General features: G+C 49.1%; 1 protein-coding gene across 1 annotated transcript in view; it reads right to left on the reverse strand.

Moving 5' to 3' along the window:
* The window catches only part of CFDP1 (craniofacial development protein 1), a gene marked incomplete at both ends in the record, with an annotated part of 47,525 nt that overhangs the window by 26,061 nt on the left and 4,450 nt on the right, over positions 1–17,014 (reverse strand). The window contains one exon of the mRNA XM_079541222.1: positions 5,725–5,829. Coding sequence (XP_079397348.1) covers positions 5,725–5,829 — 105 coding nt within the window. The remainder of the gene's footprint in view (positions 1–5,724; positions 5,830–17,014) is intronic.

Raw genomic sequence — 17,014 nt, forward strand, 5'->3', positions numbered from 1 at the left:
CCAGCCTGGGCTTGTCTGATTTCTAAGCCCAGTCCTGTGCAAGGCTGACAGCCTAGCAAGCAGATCAAAGATTTGGCAAACAAGCACACTGGAAAATATTGCTGTGCTGATTTTCCAAGAATGAAGCCACCAGTACGTGAGAAGCCTGGGGCAATAGCACTGAAAGCAGGGAGCATCACTGACGCTGTCACTCCGGCCTCGCTGCGCCGGTTCGTATTTATGGAGAATGATCCAGCTGAACTTTTTTCTTGACGTGAGAAAAAATGAGAAAGGCGAGTGTGGGAAAGCAAGGCGATGTAATACAAGCATCTGGTATGGGGGAGATGCTCAAGGGACACGGCACAGCTCAGTTAGTATGCAGGGAGGCACTGTAAAAACAAAATAAGGCAGGAGTGGAAACAATCTTCTCAACAGACACCCCCAAGCCATGGCACAGCTGGGATCTGGAGCTCTTTGCAGTTCCAGACTGTAACCTTAAAACAAAGCTTCCCCTCTCACCTCTCCTTCCAGCTAACACGGGAAGATGCAGGGGCTTCCCTGTGCCACCTTGCTAGGGGTCTGGAACACAAATACAGCTGGCTTCGGTTCCCATTAGAAGTTAATTTCCTCAATCATTTTCAGAGAGAGAAAAGGAGAAACGCTCGTGATCTAAGAGATGAAAGCAAATGAAAAAAAGCCTCATAAAACCTGTGGTGCCCTAAGGGAAAACTGCCCTGCAACTTTCATTGGGGAATTATCAAAAGCCCTGGGCTGGTGGGGGGTTGTTTGTATTTTATAAGACAGATTCTTTAGAGAGTATAAGTCTTCAAATAGCTGAGATTCCATTCTGCTGAACCTCCAGCAAGACTAGAAGAAGAAACAGCTGATCCCAGTTAGTCCAGCCCAGGATTCAGCTTAGCCACATCAAGACAGGGCTGAAGCATGGCACAGAGCCCTGTGCACCGCTGGACATTTCCAACATGATGCCCTTGCCCCAGGCAAAGGCAGCTGCGCACATGCTAGAAGAGCTGCAGGACAGCACGAGCGGAGCTAGAGATCTCATTCATTGCTACTGTACAACACAGGCTGGGGTGAAGGCACTGACTCATTGTGCCTGAGAACAAGAACGGATGGCTCCTGGGAAACAATTTCAAAAGAAGGACGTGCAGTGCACACGTTGCTTCCAGGCTGGGACATGAGGCACAAGACTTCTCAAACAAAATCCCAGAGGGTGAAGGGGTTTGGCATGCGTTGCATACAAGTGACTGCATACAGCAGTCAGCATCTTCTTGTGATGGCTGAAGGCCTTCTCTTCTGTACCAACCCAGCTGTCCCTATCCAAGTGACACACTTCCCTTTCTCTGCCAATCCCATCGGGGTAATTCACCTCAGCCTACTTCACAAACAAACCCAGGTGTTCCCAAAAGAGGCACCCAGCCTTGTTACCACATTGACTCAAAGGGTGGGTAAGCACAGAGCAGCAGACAGACGCTAACGAGAAACAATTAAGACAAAAATAAAAACAACAAAAAATGTAAGACCTGGAGAGGAATTACTCAGTGGAGAAACTACTGTCACATTTCATCTCTCACAACCAAAGCGTACGAATAGGAAACAAGTAAAACTAGCTGTAGGGCACATGAATATTGCCCAGGGCTGGTTCCTCTTCCTGTGCACACAGCAATATGCCCTGCACGCTCACATCCAGCTCCTCGGCCCTGGTGCAAGTGGCTGAGACTTCTCCATCCAGAGAAACAGCACTCTCTGGAGCACAGTCAGGGAAGTACAGGAGAAAGCTGATAGCTCTTGAAATGCCTAGCAAGTGCACTATTCAGTTGCATATGTGACTACTAAAAAATCCCACCTCCAGCTAAGCAGAAGGTCTCGATTATTAGCTTTATTTGCATCTTCATTCTGCCCATACACGCTAAACGTGCATGTTTTAGCTGAATAACCACATGCAGTACTGAGCTGGAAATGGAATGTAAATTCCTGCTGTCTGAAAAAAGAAAAGGCCTGAGGGGCTGCTGTGAAATGAAGCTGCTCCCTGGAGGCACGCGAGTGCTGCTGCATGGCTCCAGATCATCGGAGGCTCACAGAGCCGAGGTGTCCGTCTCATCAGCATCCACTCACAATCCCAAGGAACATGTGTTAGTCACAATAGCAAAGGGATCCAATTAGCTCCAGCCAGGTCGTGCAAGAAAGAGCATCTTTTGCAAGAAAAGCTTTGGATACAAAGCAGCCCCTGGAAGCAACCAGGCTCAGGGGGAAGTTCAGCTTCCAAATGGCATTAGGAAGTCAGGATGCTGCAAACATGCTCAAGGTCCTCCAAGGACAGCGTAAGGAGTTCGTCCTCCACATCCTCCCACCTCAACTGCCACTTTTTCTCCTCTGCACGCTGAAGGTGGGAGAGAAGCCATGCACAGACGTCTCCCTGCTGAAGCCCCTCTGCTCCACCAGTAGCACGCTGCAGAGCAATGACTTGCATCATTTAGCGGTCAGCCTACATGAGCTGCTCTGCTGCGGACTAGCAGAGAGAAGCACTCATGGTGACCAGGCTGGAGGTTATTGTGCTCTCTGTGCTCACAGCAGGTATTTGTCTCTGAGGCTGAGCTCTCCTACAGCTCTTCCTCCTGCCATGTCCTGCTCTGAGGTCCAAACCCTCACAGGCCAACCTCAGCCCGGGATCAGTACACACCATGCCTACTGACCCCGCTCACTTCAAAGGCGGATTTCAGCCTGCATTTCTGCCAGCCTGCAAGGTAAGGAAAGGCCTGGGAGGTCACGCAGCCACTGCTGTAATTTCAGGCAGGATCAAACAGAAAAGCAACAGCTGGGCTGAGCGAGCACGTCCACGTTTAATTACAAATGGTTTTGGTTAATAAGCGAACGCAAGAACAAAGCAAGTGTGAAACCTCCCTTTTTTGCCAAGGCTCCTGTTCAGGCTCTGTAGAAACAGCTGCCTTGAGGGGGATCTCAAATAAAATCCACCAGCTACATTTTTTCTTTCATCTTGCACATTTTCATAACTGCTGCAGAAACACCACTCTGCAATCCCACCGTGCTCTGACAAGCAGCAAGGACTGCACACAGGGACCTGAGCCTCTGTATCACAGAACAGAACCGTCTGCATCGGGAGGGACCCTTCAAGGCCGCCTGGTCCAACTCCCCTGCAATGAACAGGGACACCCTGTGGAGGACACAGCTCCATCAGGTGCTTTGAGCCCTCCCAGGCCAGACTTTGGGCGTCTCCAAGAACAAGGCACCCAGAGTGCAACCCTCACCGCTTCTAGCAGACACCTCTGACAGCATCACCAGCAGGGCTTGTGCAACCTAACAGTACTACAGAAACACCACTGGAACAAAGCAGTAGCCCCAGGACACTCCACCAAAGTGATACCAGCTGCTGATGGACCGCTGCCAGCTGTGCACACCATGTCCCAGGAGCAGGATGCCATGGGAGGACACGATGTGGATCATCAAGAACCACGGAGAGGCTGAGCAACCACCACAGCCCTGGGAACCAGAGGCTGCTGACCTTCCTAGCACAGCCTGCTGAGAGAACCGGGTGGGCTGTTTTGTGCTCCTGGCTTTAATTACAGCCAAGTGTTTAACTTACTCCCCTCCAACCACCCCCGTGTCCCTTACGAGCACAACTCCAGCTTTTTATAGCACATCCCGTACGGACATTAAACGCATTCAGGAAATGCTCTTTCAGCCCCAAACATCCCTTCCCCTGGACCAGTAAGCTGCAAGGGTTTTCAGTGCAGAGATGCAGGACCGGATGTTTGCTTTTGTGACTGCTGCTTTCCTGGATTACTTCTATCTGTTTAGAGAAAGGAAATTAAATAAATACAGGGTAGGCTGGCTGCATTCAGAAATAGTGCAGGCTGCTTGCAAGGTAAAGAAAGAAAAGTCAGATGGAAAGGCCACTCCAAGCCGCTCACACACCCTGCACGCAGACTGATTTACTTCTGTTATTTAATTATAGCAGATATAAAGCTCCTGGAGGCTGACAGTGGCTCACTAAACAATGGGTGTTCAGAAGCACATCCAGGTTCCCAAATCGCATGCATTTCAGTGCCTTTTAGCAATATTGACCCCAACTAGATGCCTATTTCAGTGTGCAAGCGAGAAACACACCCAAAACTTAGCCAAAGTAGCCAAAGGGCACCAGCAAAGAGCCATCAGGCCACACTGGGCTCCATCTTTCCCCCAGCAATGCCCCAGCACGTCACCAGAGCTCTTGTGGCTCTGTGCTCCAGAGCAGCAAACTCAGGGCTTGGATAATAACAAGAGTGCTGGTTAGTTCCCCACACTGAGCAAAATAGCAAAGCTGTGTCTCTGTGTCACGAGCAGGGAGCTCTGCAGCAGGCTGTGAAAGGGAAGGCACAGTTGCTGCTCCGAAGGAAGGCAAGATGCACAAGCCCTGGGTAAGTCATGACACCTCACGTTCAGGGCAAGCAGCAGTCACTGCAAAATCACATGCTGGCAAGCTGAATGATAACCTAATTAAGCCTCATAACGACTCTCCTAGTGAGCTACAGAGCCAGCCTGCACTCAGAGCAGTAGCAATTTTGCTGGGGGTGAGAGATGGGATGGGAGAGACAGGAGGGCCAGCAGTCTGCATGACAATTAGCTGCCATCTGAACCACCTCTGCAGTCAGCCAAGATGAAGCAAGAATGCCAACCCAACCCAAAGGTTTTCCAGCACAAAACTCCCCACAAAACACTGACATTAAAACCGGTGAACCCCGCAGAGACAAACTGTTGCGTTGCATGAACAACAGCAACTATGCTCATTTACTTGTTCATTCATCTCGGGGAACAGCAGCTGTTAAATCACACATGCTGCATACTGTGCTCTCACTACCCTGATCTAACCACGAGCTATGCAGCACTTAGCTGGAAACACGTGTGACAACCCAGCTGCAGCCACTGAATCCCATCCTATCTCAGGAAAAGGCAGCCTTAACCCATGCTGGAGAATTGCTCTGCAGCAGATGGTAAGGAGAATGTATTTATTTGACAAGTCCTGTTTCTGCGTGGCCAAATTGTACCCGGCTAATGCCTTCCAAATATAAATGCAAATGACCAACAGCAAAAATCACTGCTGGAAGAGAAGCATCTCCTGTGTTCCCCAGAAATGAGGTATCTCCCGAGCTCACTGAAAACCTCATGGTCGTGTCAGATGCTGAGAGGACCCGACCCCCTCGTGTCTTTGACAGCATTATGATAATCTGAATTATGTGCTAGAGCTTGAACAAGAGGTGTCAAATCCACACTGAAATGGTATAGAGAACATCAGAGAGGCTGAAACATGTCTCGTAAGATTGCTCCCCTGAAGTTTATAAGTTATAGCCCAGCCCATCATGGTTTCTTCTGGTTGAAGGAAGCACCTTCCAAAGGAACTGCGGGCAGTTTCAGGCATGTTCCTGTGTTACCTCCAGTTTCATCACGTCGTTCAGGACGATCAAAACAATATTTCCTTACCAGGATGAATGATTTATGAGGATTGAGAAATTCAAGTGTTCTGTGCAGTGAGTCACCAGGACTACAGCTTGCTCCCCCGCTTCCCTCCCCACAGAGCATCACATCCTCCCAGCCTGGTTTTGCTCCCACCAAACTCTTGCAGAAAACATACATCCATCAGCTTATATGTCACAGGGCAAAGCCTGCTACATCAACAAGAGCACCATCTTTCTCGACAGCAGACCGTGCAAGGTAGGGAAACAACAGACTCACCCAGAGACAGTTGGGAGGGAACCTGGAGCTGATGACTGCCACTTCTCTTGCTGCTTCAGAAAAGATTTTGCTTCTTTTGACGTTGAGTCCACTTCTTTAGTCACTCTGTTGGAGAGAAAAGAGACAAACCAGAGGGTAAAAAGACAATAAAAACAAAGATCCAGCAATGAAACATGGAAAGCAGGTACTAGAGCTGGTCTGCTGGGCACAGCACTGCACAAAGACCACCTCTATCAGCTCCGCACAAAGAATTTGCATCTTGGTGAGATTTCACTGCAATTACTCTCTGTATTCACAGCAGAAAAAAGGACCAGCTAATTAGAGCTGGGGGAGGAGGGGGATTTTTTCCAAATGAACAGGAATGCTTATTCATTCAAACAGGCCTCTCAAAGCCACCGAGCTCTGCTCAGGTCACCAAGGGGCACTCCAGTCTAATTGGGCTCCTGATGGCCTTGGCTGCTGGGCAGCTGCAGTGCCACCCACTGCACAGGCCTGGCCACGTCCGCAGCCCAGGCTGAGCAGGGAGCCTGGTGTGGGGCACAGGGCTCCAGCGAGGCAGGGTGGCTGAGATGCACTCTCATTTTCCAGTTAATTTTTGTTTGGGGCCCTGAGGGCATAATATATCGAACGTCAAAGAAGTTATAAATCAATACGGCATCTACTGTAGTGAATGAATTACAAACATGAGAAAGAATCTCTGGAAAACCACTCAATAATTAATTGCTAGAAACCCCATCCACTTTATCCCCTCATTTGCAATGACCTGCCTCCAGCAACATGCTTTTCACGCTTTCAGCAGCTCTTAATGAGGTTGCCAAGCTAACAGTTTTGCCCCCTTCAAAAGGAAATCCGTAAGCACGGCCCCGGCCCGGGGCTCTGTCTGCAGAGAGCACAGACCCGAAGGAGGCAGCCTGACTTGCAGTTTGGCCAGCCCAGCATCGTACCCTTAGTTGAAAGCCTCCTCGGTTGCAGGGTCTGCCCTGTTAAAACAGGCTGCATGCTGCTTGCCTCCTACCCCTGCAAGCCAACAGCTCGTGCAGAGCGAGCCAGGCACCAGAGCTTGCAGCTGGGGCAGCAGAGCAGCATTCAGTGCCTCCCTCCTAGAGCTGGCTGCGGGATTCCTGCTGGACCTGGAGAAACCCACACAGGTGCAGAGCCAGCTGGACTGCTGCTCCAAAGCCTGGCATGAGGGAAGCACAGTGCAGTTACTTGTTAAGCCCAGAGGCACCAGGGCCCTCAAATCCCCCTCTTACAGAACCACTGTGCACGCATGCACTGCTGACAATGAATCAGTGTCCGGCGTGGAAAGGAAACTGTCCTTCTAGCATGTACAGTGGGAAAGGCAAGTTCAGAAATAATCAATTCTTGTGCTAAACACCTCCTGCTCAGCCCTCTGCTGCCAGTGCAGACCACGTTAACCCCATTTTCCCCCCTTTCAAAGGGGTGGCAGTCACAAGCATAGAGGCAAATCCCAGTTGTGAGCACTCGGAAGCGTTTGATGATCAGGCTGGAAACAAATGGGTGGGAAAGGCAGTTCAGGAAGAAAGGAAAGCCTTGCTACAACATCACTGCAACTTCAGACATCCCAAACACACCACCCACTCACAGCACTCTAATAGTAGTTGCACCACGCAGTGATCACACTCCAAAGGTTACCCTATGTATGTGAATTTCCTTCAGCAAAATCAACTGTGTCTTCAGGCAGCAATTAGCTGGAATTCCCCAGAGCCCCTCTCCAAGGCCAAGACGAGTAAAATCCCACAGCCTATTTGTACATGAGAATCACCATGGGACAGCCTGGCTGCTCCTCAAGACACCATGAGGAACATCAGGCAGACCTAGGGCACGGGTTCTTCAATCATCACGGGCCACAGAATCATTAAGGTTGGAAAAGATCATCTAGACCAACTCAGCCCACCCCCACCATGCCCACATCCCTCAGTGCCACATCCCCACACCCCCAGGGACGGTGACTCTCCCACTCCCTGGGCAGCTGTGCCGTGCATCACTGCTCTTCCAGAGAGTAAGTTGGTCCTAATATCCAATCCCCACACTTCTGGGCCTTGAATAGTGCTGGATGGGAAAAGCAGTAGACACAACAAAACACACAACATGTTACTCTAGAAGGTGACAGCCTCGCTCCTTAGACGGCTCCATGCTCAACTTCCACAAACCCAAGAGAAATCTGCAATGAAACAGCAATTAAATTGAGGTCTGCATGATGGAAAGCAGCTCTGTACAGCCTGCAGCACAGCAGCATTCTGAGCACAGGGCTCCTGGTCTTAATATTACGATGCCTCCCGCTGCTCCAACCCAAAGCTGACCGATTTCCCTCCTATGGCTGAAGCAGAGCACAAAGCTGAGTATGAGAAACACCTCCAGGAGTTTGCCAGCCTGCAGCCTGGCACAGTGTCTGTTGGACCAGCACAAGTGTCATAGCTCCCAGAGCAGGAAAGCAGCCAATTGAATAAAAACCAAACAAGGATTGGAGAGGAAAAGCTTGTGCATCTGTACCTGCAGAACCACCTCAGCATCGTATGCAGGAGGGCTCTGGCACAGTGACAACAGTGGCAAAGAAATGATTCCGCTACCTGGAGCAGAAGGGATGGCTCGTGCTTTGATACTTGCTTCCTCCACCACCTCAGGGTACCAGCAGCAATGGCTGGGCACAGAATAAAGCATTTTGTTTGCATTTCCCCCCCCACTCTGGCTTGTTGGCAGCTGCCCAGAGCGTGTTTTTGAAGTTGTTCATCACAGCAATGGAGCTGCAAAGCTGTGGACAACCTGTTCTAGCAGGAATGCCCAGCTGGGGACAGAGGAATGTGTCAAGAATGTAATTAAAAGTGACCTTTGTAGGCAATGCCATCACAAGACCCCCTGATTGCCTCATAAAACAAAACAACAGCAGCTCCAAGGCAGGCTGGGCTAGTGCCAGCAGCACTCCTGTACCACTCGGTAGGAATGACAAAGGCAGGAACATTAAAGGGCTTTACAATGTATTAACTCAGGCTTTGCACATTTCATCCTTCCTCAGATCTCAGGCCAGGGAGGGGAAAAAAAAAATCCTCTGGTCTACATTATTATGGCAGACAATAACTCCCCATGTAGAAACCAAAACACTTCTTGCTCTTGGTGGGTAGAAGCGAGAGCCGTTAATGCAGCTGGAAGAAATCACAGCCATTAGTCAGGAAAATTACAAGACCTATCACTTGTAAATACTGGATAAATAACTATTTGCCTGAGCGTTTACTGGGATACCATTCACACACTGCAATCCAGGAATAAAGGTGAAAATAAGTGTATTGTCAGCAGCAGAACAAGTAGCTAGCACCTTGCCCACTGGCAGACCCTGGAATCCACACACACAACCACTCGCTCTCATCACATCACCATAAAGATTTCATTACTCTGCTATGCTGTTAAATTGCATAATAAAACTTCCAAAACACAGGGAATTATTAATTTGTTGGACTCTGCTGGAGTCTGGTAGCACAGAGACTTCTACTCAACAAGGTACTGCGCAACTAGAGCAGGAAGGTCTTCTTCCAAGCAGTCAAAATCAAATAAAGCTAAAAGCCGGATGGCTGAGCACCTCTAATATTTACAAGTGTCACCTTTAGGACCTCTTGATGATAGTCTGCTGGGTGACCACAACACAAGGGCCAAAATCCCTCCAGCTTAACCCCAAGTGTCTCAACAGCATTCTTCTAACCACAACACCAGGCGAGCATCGGGTGAGAAAGAGCTGCTGCAGTGTGAGTGCGTGGAGAGCTGAGAGGACTGCTAAGATCTCCCAGTTGCAGCAGCACAGATGTGCCATCTTCCTCACCTCCTTAATGAGTAGGTCTGGAAAACGCCAGCTCTTCACCACTCGCACTCAGGACACTCACTCCTCACTTGGGAAGCCTGTTCCAGTTTAGACCTGACACAATTACAGAACTTTCCACATTATCTTAACACCGCTTGCTCTGGGGACTCACAGACAGAGAAAGGGGGAAAAATGAGGCTAATTATCCTTTTTTCAGTATTCCCCATCCGTGCCTAACCTCATTAAGTTGCCTTCTGGAATGATCACTTGAAGAGCAACAATACTTCATCTAGAAAGGATTGTAAACAAACAAACAAACACTAAGCCTTTCTGAGCCAGGAAGAACACTCTCTTTAAACCCATTTGGATGCAGTTTTGGGGGCAACTCGTAGGGGCTTGAGGTGCCTTCCCCTGTCAGATGCAGTCAGATGCAGTTGTCTGACGCAGGCATGCACATGTCCAGCATCTTCCAGGAGAGCAGTGTCCCCATAGAACTCCAGGCCACATCCAACTGCACACTGAGTAAGAAGTCACTGTACGCTGGGTTATCCGCCGACAGCAAACAGAGCTAAAATGAACAGTTCCACATTGCTCATCCACATTTTCTAACTCAAAGGAAAATGTTGGCTTTCTTCCTATCAGAAAAAGAAACAACATCCTCTAGACCTTGCTTTCAAATCAGGTGGAAGAAGCTATTCCTTAGGAGACAGAGTCTGCTCCCTGAGGCAACAAAGACAAGACCAGGCTGGCGCAACTGAATGTTGCAGGCTGCCTATCTGCAGGGAAGCTGCTGGCTGATTTTTAACAAGACAAATCGGATGGGAGCTCTCCCCAGGCAGGCAGTGGCCAAGCTGCCTGCCCAGTGCTGTTCCTGGCAGCAGGTGTGCACTGCTACTGCACGGTGAATGGGGCTCTTTGAGCACAGCCAGGGCACAGGTCTTCAGCTCCCTGCTTCACCCACCCTACCTTTAAGCATCCACAAGCACAAGGGCTCTGCTCACTGCCTCCCAACATTTTATTTGCACCTCCCACAAGGGTTACCTGCAAATTACAGAGCACATCTCTAAGCTGAGCAATCCAGGTGAACGGATGGATGCTGTTGCTCTGTGTGCAGTGTGACAGCCTTCTGACCTTGGCACCATGAGTTGCAAGTACGCCGAAAGCGAAGCAGATCCCTGCAACCCTTCAACTCCTGCAAAGCAGCACAACATCCATGTTGCAGGTCTCCTTTCTTGCCCAAGGGAGGAATAGGGCACGTCCCACGAGTCAGGGTTCAGAATTCACTTACAGTCGCAAACACTGGACACAAAGGCTACAGGATCACAGCAGGAGTCAACACAGACCACAGAGCAGGAGCGTCCCCATGGGGAAAAGGCTAAGCTCAACTCCGTTTGTAGCGTGTTAATGAGGTGGTGAGGCAGAGAACAGCTTTGCCTTCCCTTCAGGCTAATAGAGAAACCTTTCTGGTTCAGAATCTCTGTGTTACAAGAAGAAAAACAACCATCTGGCGAGCTGTGCTTTCCATTAGGGGAAACCCCAGGCCCGTGGGCTGCAAAGCCAGCTCTGCCAGCATCTCAGCAGACATCAAAGCCCCTACTGAGCCTGGAGCTGTCAGGAACGAGACAGCAGTGTGGAAGGAAGGGAAACACAGCAAGCAGCAAGGCACTGGGACTGGATCCGAGGCCCTGTGCAAAGGCACAACAGAAGGACCACTGCCCCTCACTGCCCAGCAGCAGAAGAGCAACTGTGCAATCTGAACAGAACAACGAGCACCTTTTGCTCCCAGATTTTTAAAAGCCAGGAAATTGCTTCAGAGCCAGAAATAACATCTCCTCCATTACACAGCGGATAAAGGAGGGACTTATTTCTTAAGCTTTTCACCCACTAAGAATTTCCACACTAACTACACACACCACGGGAACCCACAGACGGGAGAAGACGGGTCACCCAGCTCCCTGAAGTAGATACAGTGCCCAAATACAGAATGACAGAATCACAGAACCGCCACGGTTGGAAAAGACCTTCAGGATCATCCAGTCCAACCATCCACCCATCACCAACAGTTCTCACTGAACCACGTCCCTCAACACAACACCCAAACGTTCCTTGAACACCTCCAGGTGACTCCACCGCCTCCTGGGCAGCCCATTGCAGTGCCTGAGCACACTTTCAGAGAAGTAGTATAATACACCCAAGTTAACCTGGAGGTCACGCCGTCCTTTTAAGAGATGCTTTGAGACGCTTCCTACTTTGAGCCTTCCTTCCCATCAGACTGATTTCCAGTAAAAAAGAGTGCTCAGATAAAACCAGCACACATTCTTAAAAGAATCAAACCTTTTTAGAAGCACAAGTCAAATTTCAGCTGGCTGTCTGCTCAGACAGTGGGATTTTCAAAAGCAAAGCAACAAAGAAGAAAGCCAGCAGTCAGCATGTTCCCCAGCACCAAATAACACATGAGATGCTGCTCTCTGACACCTTCCCACAGAACTCCTCTGCCTTCCCACTTCCCCAGCTAAGCAGAAGTCCCATCAGCATATCCATCAATGAAAATCCTGGACTGGAGCTGCTCGTTAGACCTTCCCCCTTCTCAAAGCTTCTTAACAGACTGTGATTTACTTCAGGAGCCACACTTACAGCTCTGGATGGATTTTTCACCATTTCTGTGGCAAATGCCCACGTGAGTGAACCAGCACACCACCTCACTCTGCTCACGCGTAATGACCCCACCTCCAGCCCACCCTTGTGTCAGTCAGCATTACACAACACGAGAATTCCCCCAGCTGTGAAGCATCAGGGGATTGATGCACACAGAGGAAAGGTTATCAGAATGTGCTCCAGAAACATTCTCGTGCTGAAGCTTTTTTTTTTTTTTTTTTGAAAGGTAGCCTATTTCCACTTACCAGCTTCCAAAAAAAAAAATCAATAGCTGGTTTTGAAATTGGAAAAAGCCAATATAAACCTTGGATATCCAAAGCAAGCTCTGACCTCTAAGAAAAACAACCCCAGAAGGACAGGAGCAGGGAGGCTGCTGCCTGCACTCCCTTATGCCAAGATCAGCACTTTAGTGCTTTGTGGAGAAAAGCTGCTGGTGCCTTTTTGGGCTGCTGCCTCTGAACATCACTCACATTAAAGACCATATAATTCTGGGTGCTTCGACCCTGCCTTCAGATCCCACAGCAACATCCCCAGCCTCCTCCTGCTCTGGGAAAGTGTAAAGGTGAGGAATTCACACTTTGCAAGCCTCATGGAGGAAGTGGTAGGGGACTGGAAGTGACTAAAATACGTTTCTCTACAACCCCTTGGCCAAAGAGGACCAAAGACAAACCTCTATAAACACAGATTATCATCATCACTACAAACCAGAAGATCTATTAATCCTCAAACAGACGAGGAGACGTTGGAATGACTTTTTAAGGGGCTACTGACATTACTGATCATCCTTTTTTTTCCTAGTGCTTCCTTGCTACTGTCACCAGAGCCATCCTGAAAACGTCACCGAAAGACACGGAGGGGTTTCTACCTCTGCCCCAATTAACTCAGTTCACTTTCCTTTGTATTTAAGTTTTTTCAAAAAGCTTTCCAAATGGAAGAGCTCAGATTCTGGTAATGCCCAGGTGCTTCTCACTCACATGGATAAGCAATACAGAAGCACATATGGAACACATCACACATACGTCAGCCTTGAGCTGGCAAGCAACCCACTACCTGTACCACAAAAGGGAAGATGTACACCCCAACTACCAATCTTCCTCCTGATTTTAAAAGCAACCTTCTTTCACTCAGCACTGCACAAAACCCCACGAGCACAAAACAAACGACCGAGATTCGCACCCGGTAAGCAGTGTGAGCACACTGCCAGCTTCACGCTGCTCATCACCTGGGCTTCCTGAAAAGCAGCACAAGGTAAAGGGAGAGTTAATGGCATTACATGTTCTCTCGGAGCTAATTAGCCTAACACATCTGGCTGAGCCCTGCTGAGACCACGGAGCAAGAACACAGACGGATAATCACACACGCAGGAGCAAATTCCCTGGACTCTTTGTCCCTTTGAAATAAATTAACTTCACCACTCTCAGCAGTCTCAGCTATTGCTCACACAGCTACCTTACTCATCTTCCAAGCAAAGCAACAACACAGGAGATCACCTCCCTGACTGCTTGGCTTCCATTCCCTTTGTTTCCCATTTGATCTCAGTTGTCACCTGAGGACAGAGGGAACCTCACAGCTACTGTGAAGGAAATCAGAAGCTGAACAAGGATTTTGGAAAGCTCGGGCTGTTCTCACAAATCTGATTACTTCTCCTGCAGCTGTTCCCACCTTCTCTCTGAAAAGGGCCAGGCAGGGTGTGAAGCTCTAGAAGGGGACAGCAGATCTGGGGTGAGAAACAGAGAGCGGTCCTCCATTTCTGTCCCAACAGGCAGCGTTCCTCTATTCAACAAGCACACAGGCTAAGAAAAAAAGAAAGACAGCATAAAGAAATCTCTGAAAAAACAGCACCCTGTCACTGCAGAAGACTGAATCAAAGCTTCAGCCCTGCTGTGCACAGGTCAACACTTCCTGCCATGGAGGAATCAGTCGGGCCCAAAGCGCTGCTCTCCTGAGCAGCTGACCACGTTCAGGGCCCAGAGGAAGTTCCGAACCTCAGAGAGCCACTGAGGATGGAAAAGAGCACCAAGATCATCCTTAGTCCAATCACCAACCCGCCACCACCGTGCCTCTAAGCCACGTCCCTCAGCACCGTGCTCTGGGCTCGAGCCTCCCCACTCCACTGGCCCGGCTCTGTCCCAGGATATGACGGCCCCCAGGATCCCACAGGACAGCCAAAAAAGAACCCGTGGACACTGCCTGCACACTTCTCACCATCAGTAGCATTCCTATACAAAGGGGAGATGCGTTATCAGCTGATAAAGGGCTCAATCAGCAAAGGCAAGCCTCCAAAAGTCTCCAGGAAAGAACCTGCCCTCCACCACACCACCTCACTTTTACTTCTACTGCTCAAAAAGTTGTGAATTCCACCACCAAAATCCATTAATCCAACCTACGGGCCAATATCAGGTCCATCTGAACAACAGTTTTGTGTTTTTTTTTCCCTGAATCCTTAAAGTAAGCTGAAAGCCTACATAGCAGCACAAATTGAGGAATGAGTTTGGATGCCAAGCCGTTCCTGGCTCTTCCCAGATGTTTTGGTACAGGGAGAAACTCAGGTCCCCTGTATCTCAACACAGGAGCCCCAGGGAACCAGGGGGCATCACCAACTCCAGCATGCCCCAGCTTTCATATTCCCACATGGGCAACAACATCACTCCATAAAAATGCTTTGAGACACGTGGATAGAAAGCTCTATAGGAAAGCAAAGGATTTTCTCCCTCTACATCCTAAAGCTTTCAAGTACTTCAAACACACATCAGAGCCTTCTGTTCCTTTGTATATACCTTTGCACTAAATACCTTATTAAAACCCACTTAAAAGCCATTTATAAAAGCAAATAATATCCATGGAATTGGGTCATCTGCCCCTCAGGGTAGGAAAAACCCACTGTAAATGAGGTGGTTCTCATGGCCGTGAGTTCAACCTTAAAGCTGCCCCAGTGAGCGCTGTACCCCACCAAACAGTAAGCTTTAATCAGGCAAACACTGAGGAATACTTTCAGAAGCAGCCTGAATTAATCTGGAAAGGGGCACTTAAGAAGCAGATAAAGACGACCAAAATGAACCTGAAAAGATGAGCTTCATTCCAACCCTGCGAAATCTCAACCATCTGCTCAGCTTTCAAATATGGAAGTACCTGAAGACATTTACCCATTACGCAAGGCCCATTAAACAAGCCCCCAGCTCTCTAGCTGCAATGCTTCTGGTTCAGGGCCCTGTGGGCAGCAGTTTGGACAGAGCAGTAAGTACAGTGCCTTCAGCATCCAGCAGCAGGACCGGGAGCAAGCAAGAAAGGACAGCTGGGACGTTTGCAGCCTCTTATCTCAGTGTTTAGGCAGCAGCAGAGTTCACACTCTCACAAGGAGAGAAGATCTTGAAACCTCTTCCTGAATGGTTTCCACAGATTCAGACCCAGCTCACTGCCAGCAGCCACACGTGCAGCTTGCAGTTCTGACCCAGAGGTGGCAAGAAGCCAGGAATTACAGCACAGGAACACCTGCCAGACACCTGAGAGTGCTACAAGAAATGGTTCCAAGCATGCAAGCACAGCCAAGATGCTCGAGAAGAAGACTCAAGGGTCAATACAAATTCTGGTCTGCAAGTCCTCCAGCAGTCGGTAGCAACTGCCTCTGAGATGCTGGCTGCTTGCAAAGAGCAGGCTAGCTACCAGCAGAGAGGGGTGTGGAGGAAAGAACTAAAGAGCAGAGGTCTGGGAGCCTGCTCTGTGAGGGGTTCTTCTGGGCAATGACTGCTGGGCAAAGCTGTGCCTTGAACACAGGCCTCCCACTGCTGAGTCGGCACCTCAGCCACACAGCCTTGCTCCTCTCACTTGAATTCTGCACCCTTGCAAGTCAAACAAAGGCACGCAGAAGATGTTTCAAACTAAAACCTCTTGCTGCTAACGTTCAGCAGCCCGACTTTGCTCTCTCTAAGTTAGTGGCTGCCTGACACCAAGGGGCTGGGCCAGCTCCATTCATGTGAGCTGCCTTCTGCTGCCATCCCGGACAGACACAAAGCTGACTCACAAAAGGAGTGCAGAAATGTTTTGATATCCTGAGCACAGCAACAATTTATAAAGCAAGCTAAGGGCCAAAGTACTTAAAATTGCCAGCCTCATCATACAGCAATTACATTTTTTAACAGACAAAACCTGGCACCAGAGATACAATTCCTTATGAATGCAATCACAAGTCCTCCAGGACAAGGAAAGTTCATAAACCAGAGGCTCCAAAGGGACTTAAGTCTCCCTTGGCAGCAAGAATTTGGAATTTCCATTTGGATAGTGAAATGCCTTTGCAAATCGCTCCCACTGCCCAGTCACAGACACCTGGTGACAGTCACCCACTGCTCCTTATCTGCCAAACACAAGGGGGAATGGTTTTAAACTGAGACAGGGGAAGTTTAGGTTACATATTAGGAGGGTGATAGAAGTGATATTAGATTTCACCCAGAGGGTGGTGAGGCACTGTTACAGGTTGCCCAAGGAGGCTGTGGATGCCCCACATCCCTGCAGGCACTCAAGGCCAGGCTGGATGTGGCTCTGGGCAGCCTGCACACAGCAGGGGGCTGAAAAGAGAGGAGCACTGTGGTCCTTTGCAACCCAGGCCACGGCTTGATGAAAAGGGAAATTGGTTACAAAGATGAATCCTGGAAACCAGTTTTTGTTTTAGAAGGCATTACTGAACCACACATTTTGTAAAATTAGAAGCCACTAAATTTGATTCTTTGTTTGGTCATCAGTAATTTGCAATGCTCTGAACCTAAAGTTCAGCACTAGCAACTGCTAAAAGCACGGACTAATTAAAACAGGCACCATCAAGTGCAACAATAACGT

The sequence above is a fragment of the Tetrao urogallus genome (assembly GCF_951394365.1).
Source record: "Tetrao urogallus genome assembly, chromosome: 12".
NCBI classification, from domain to species: domain Eukaryota; kingdom Metazoa; phylum Chordata; class Aves; order Galliformes; family Phasianidae; genus Tetrao; species Tetrao urogallus.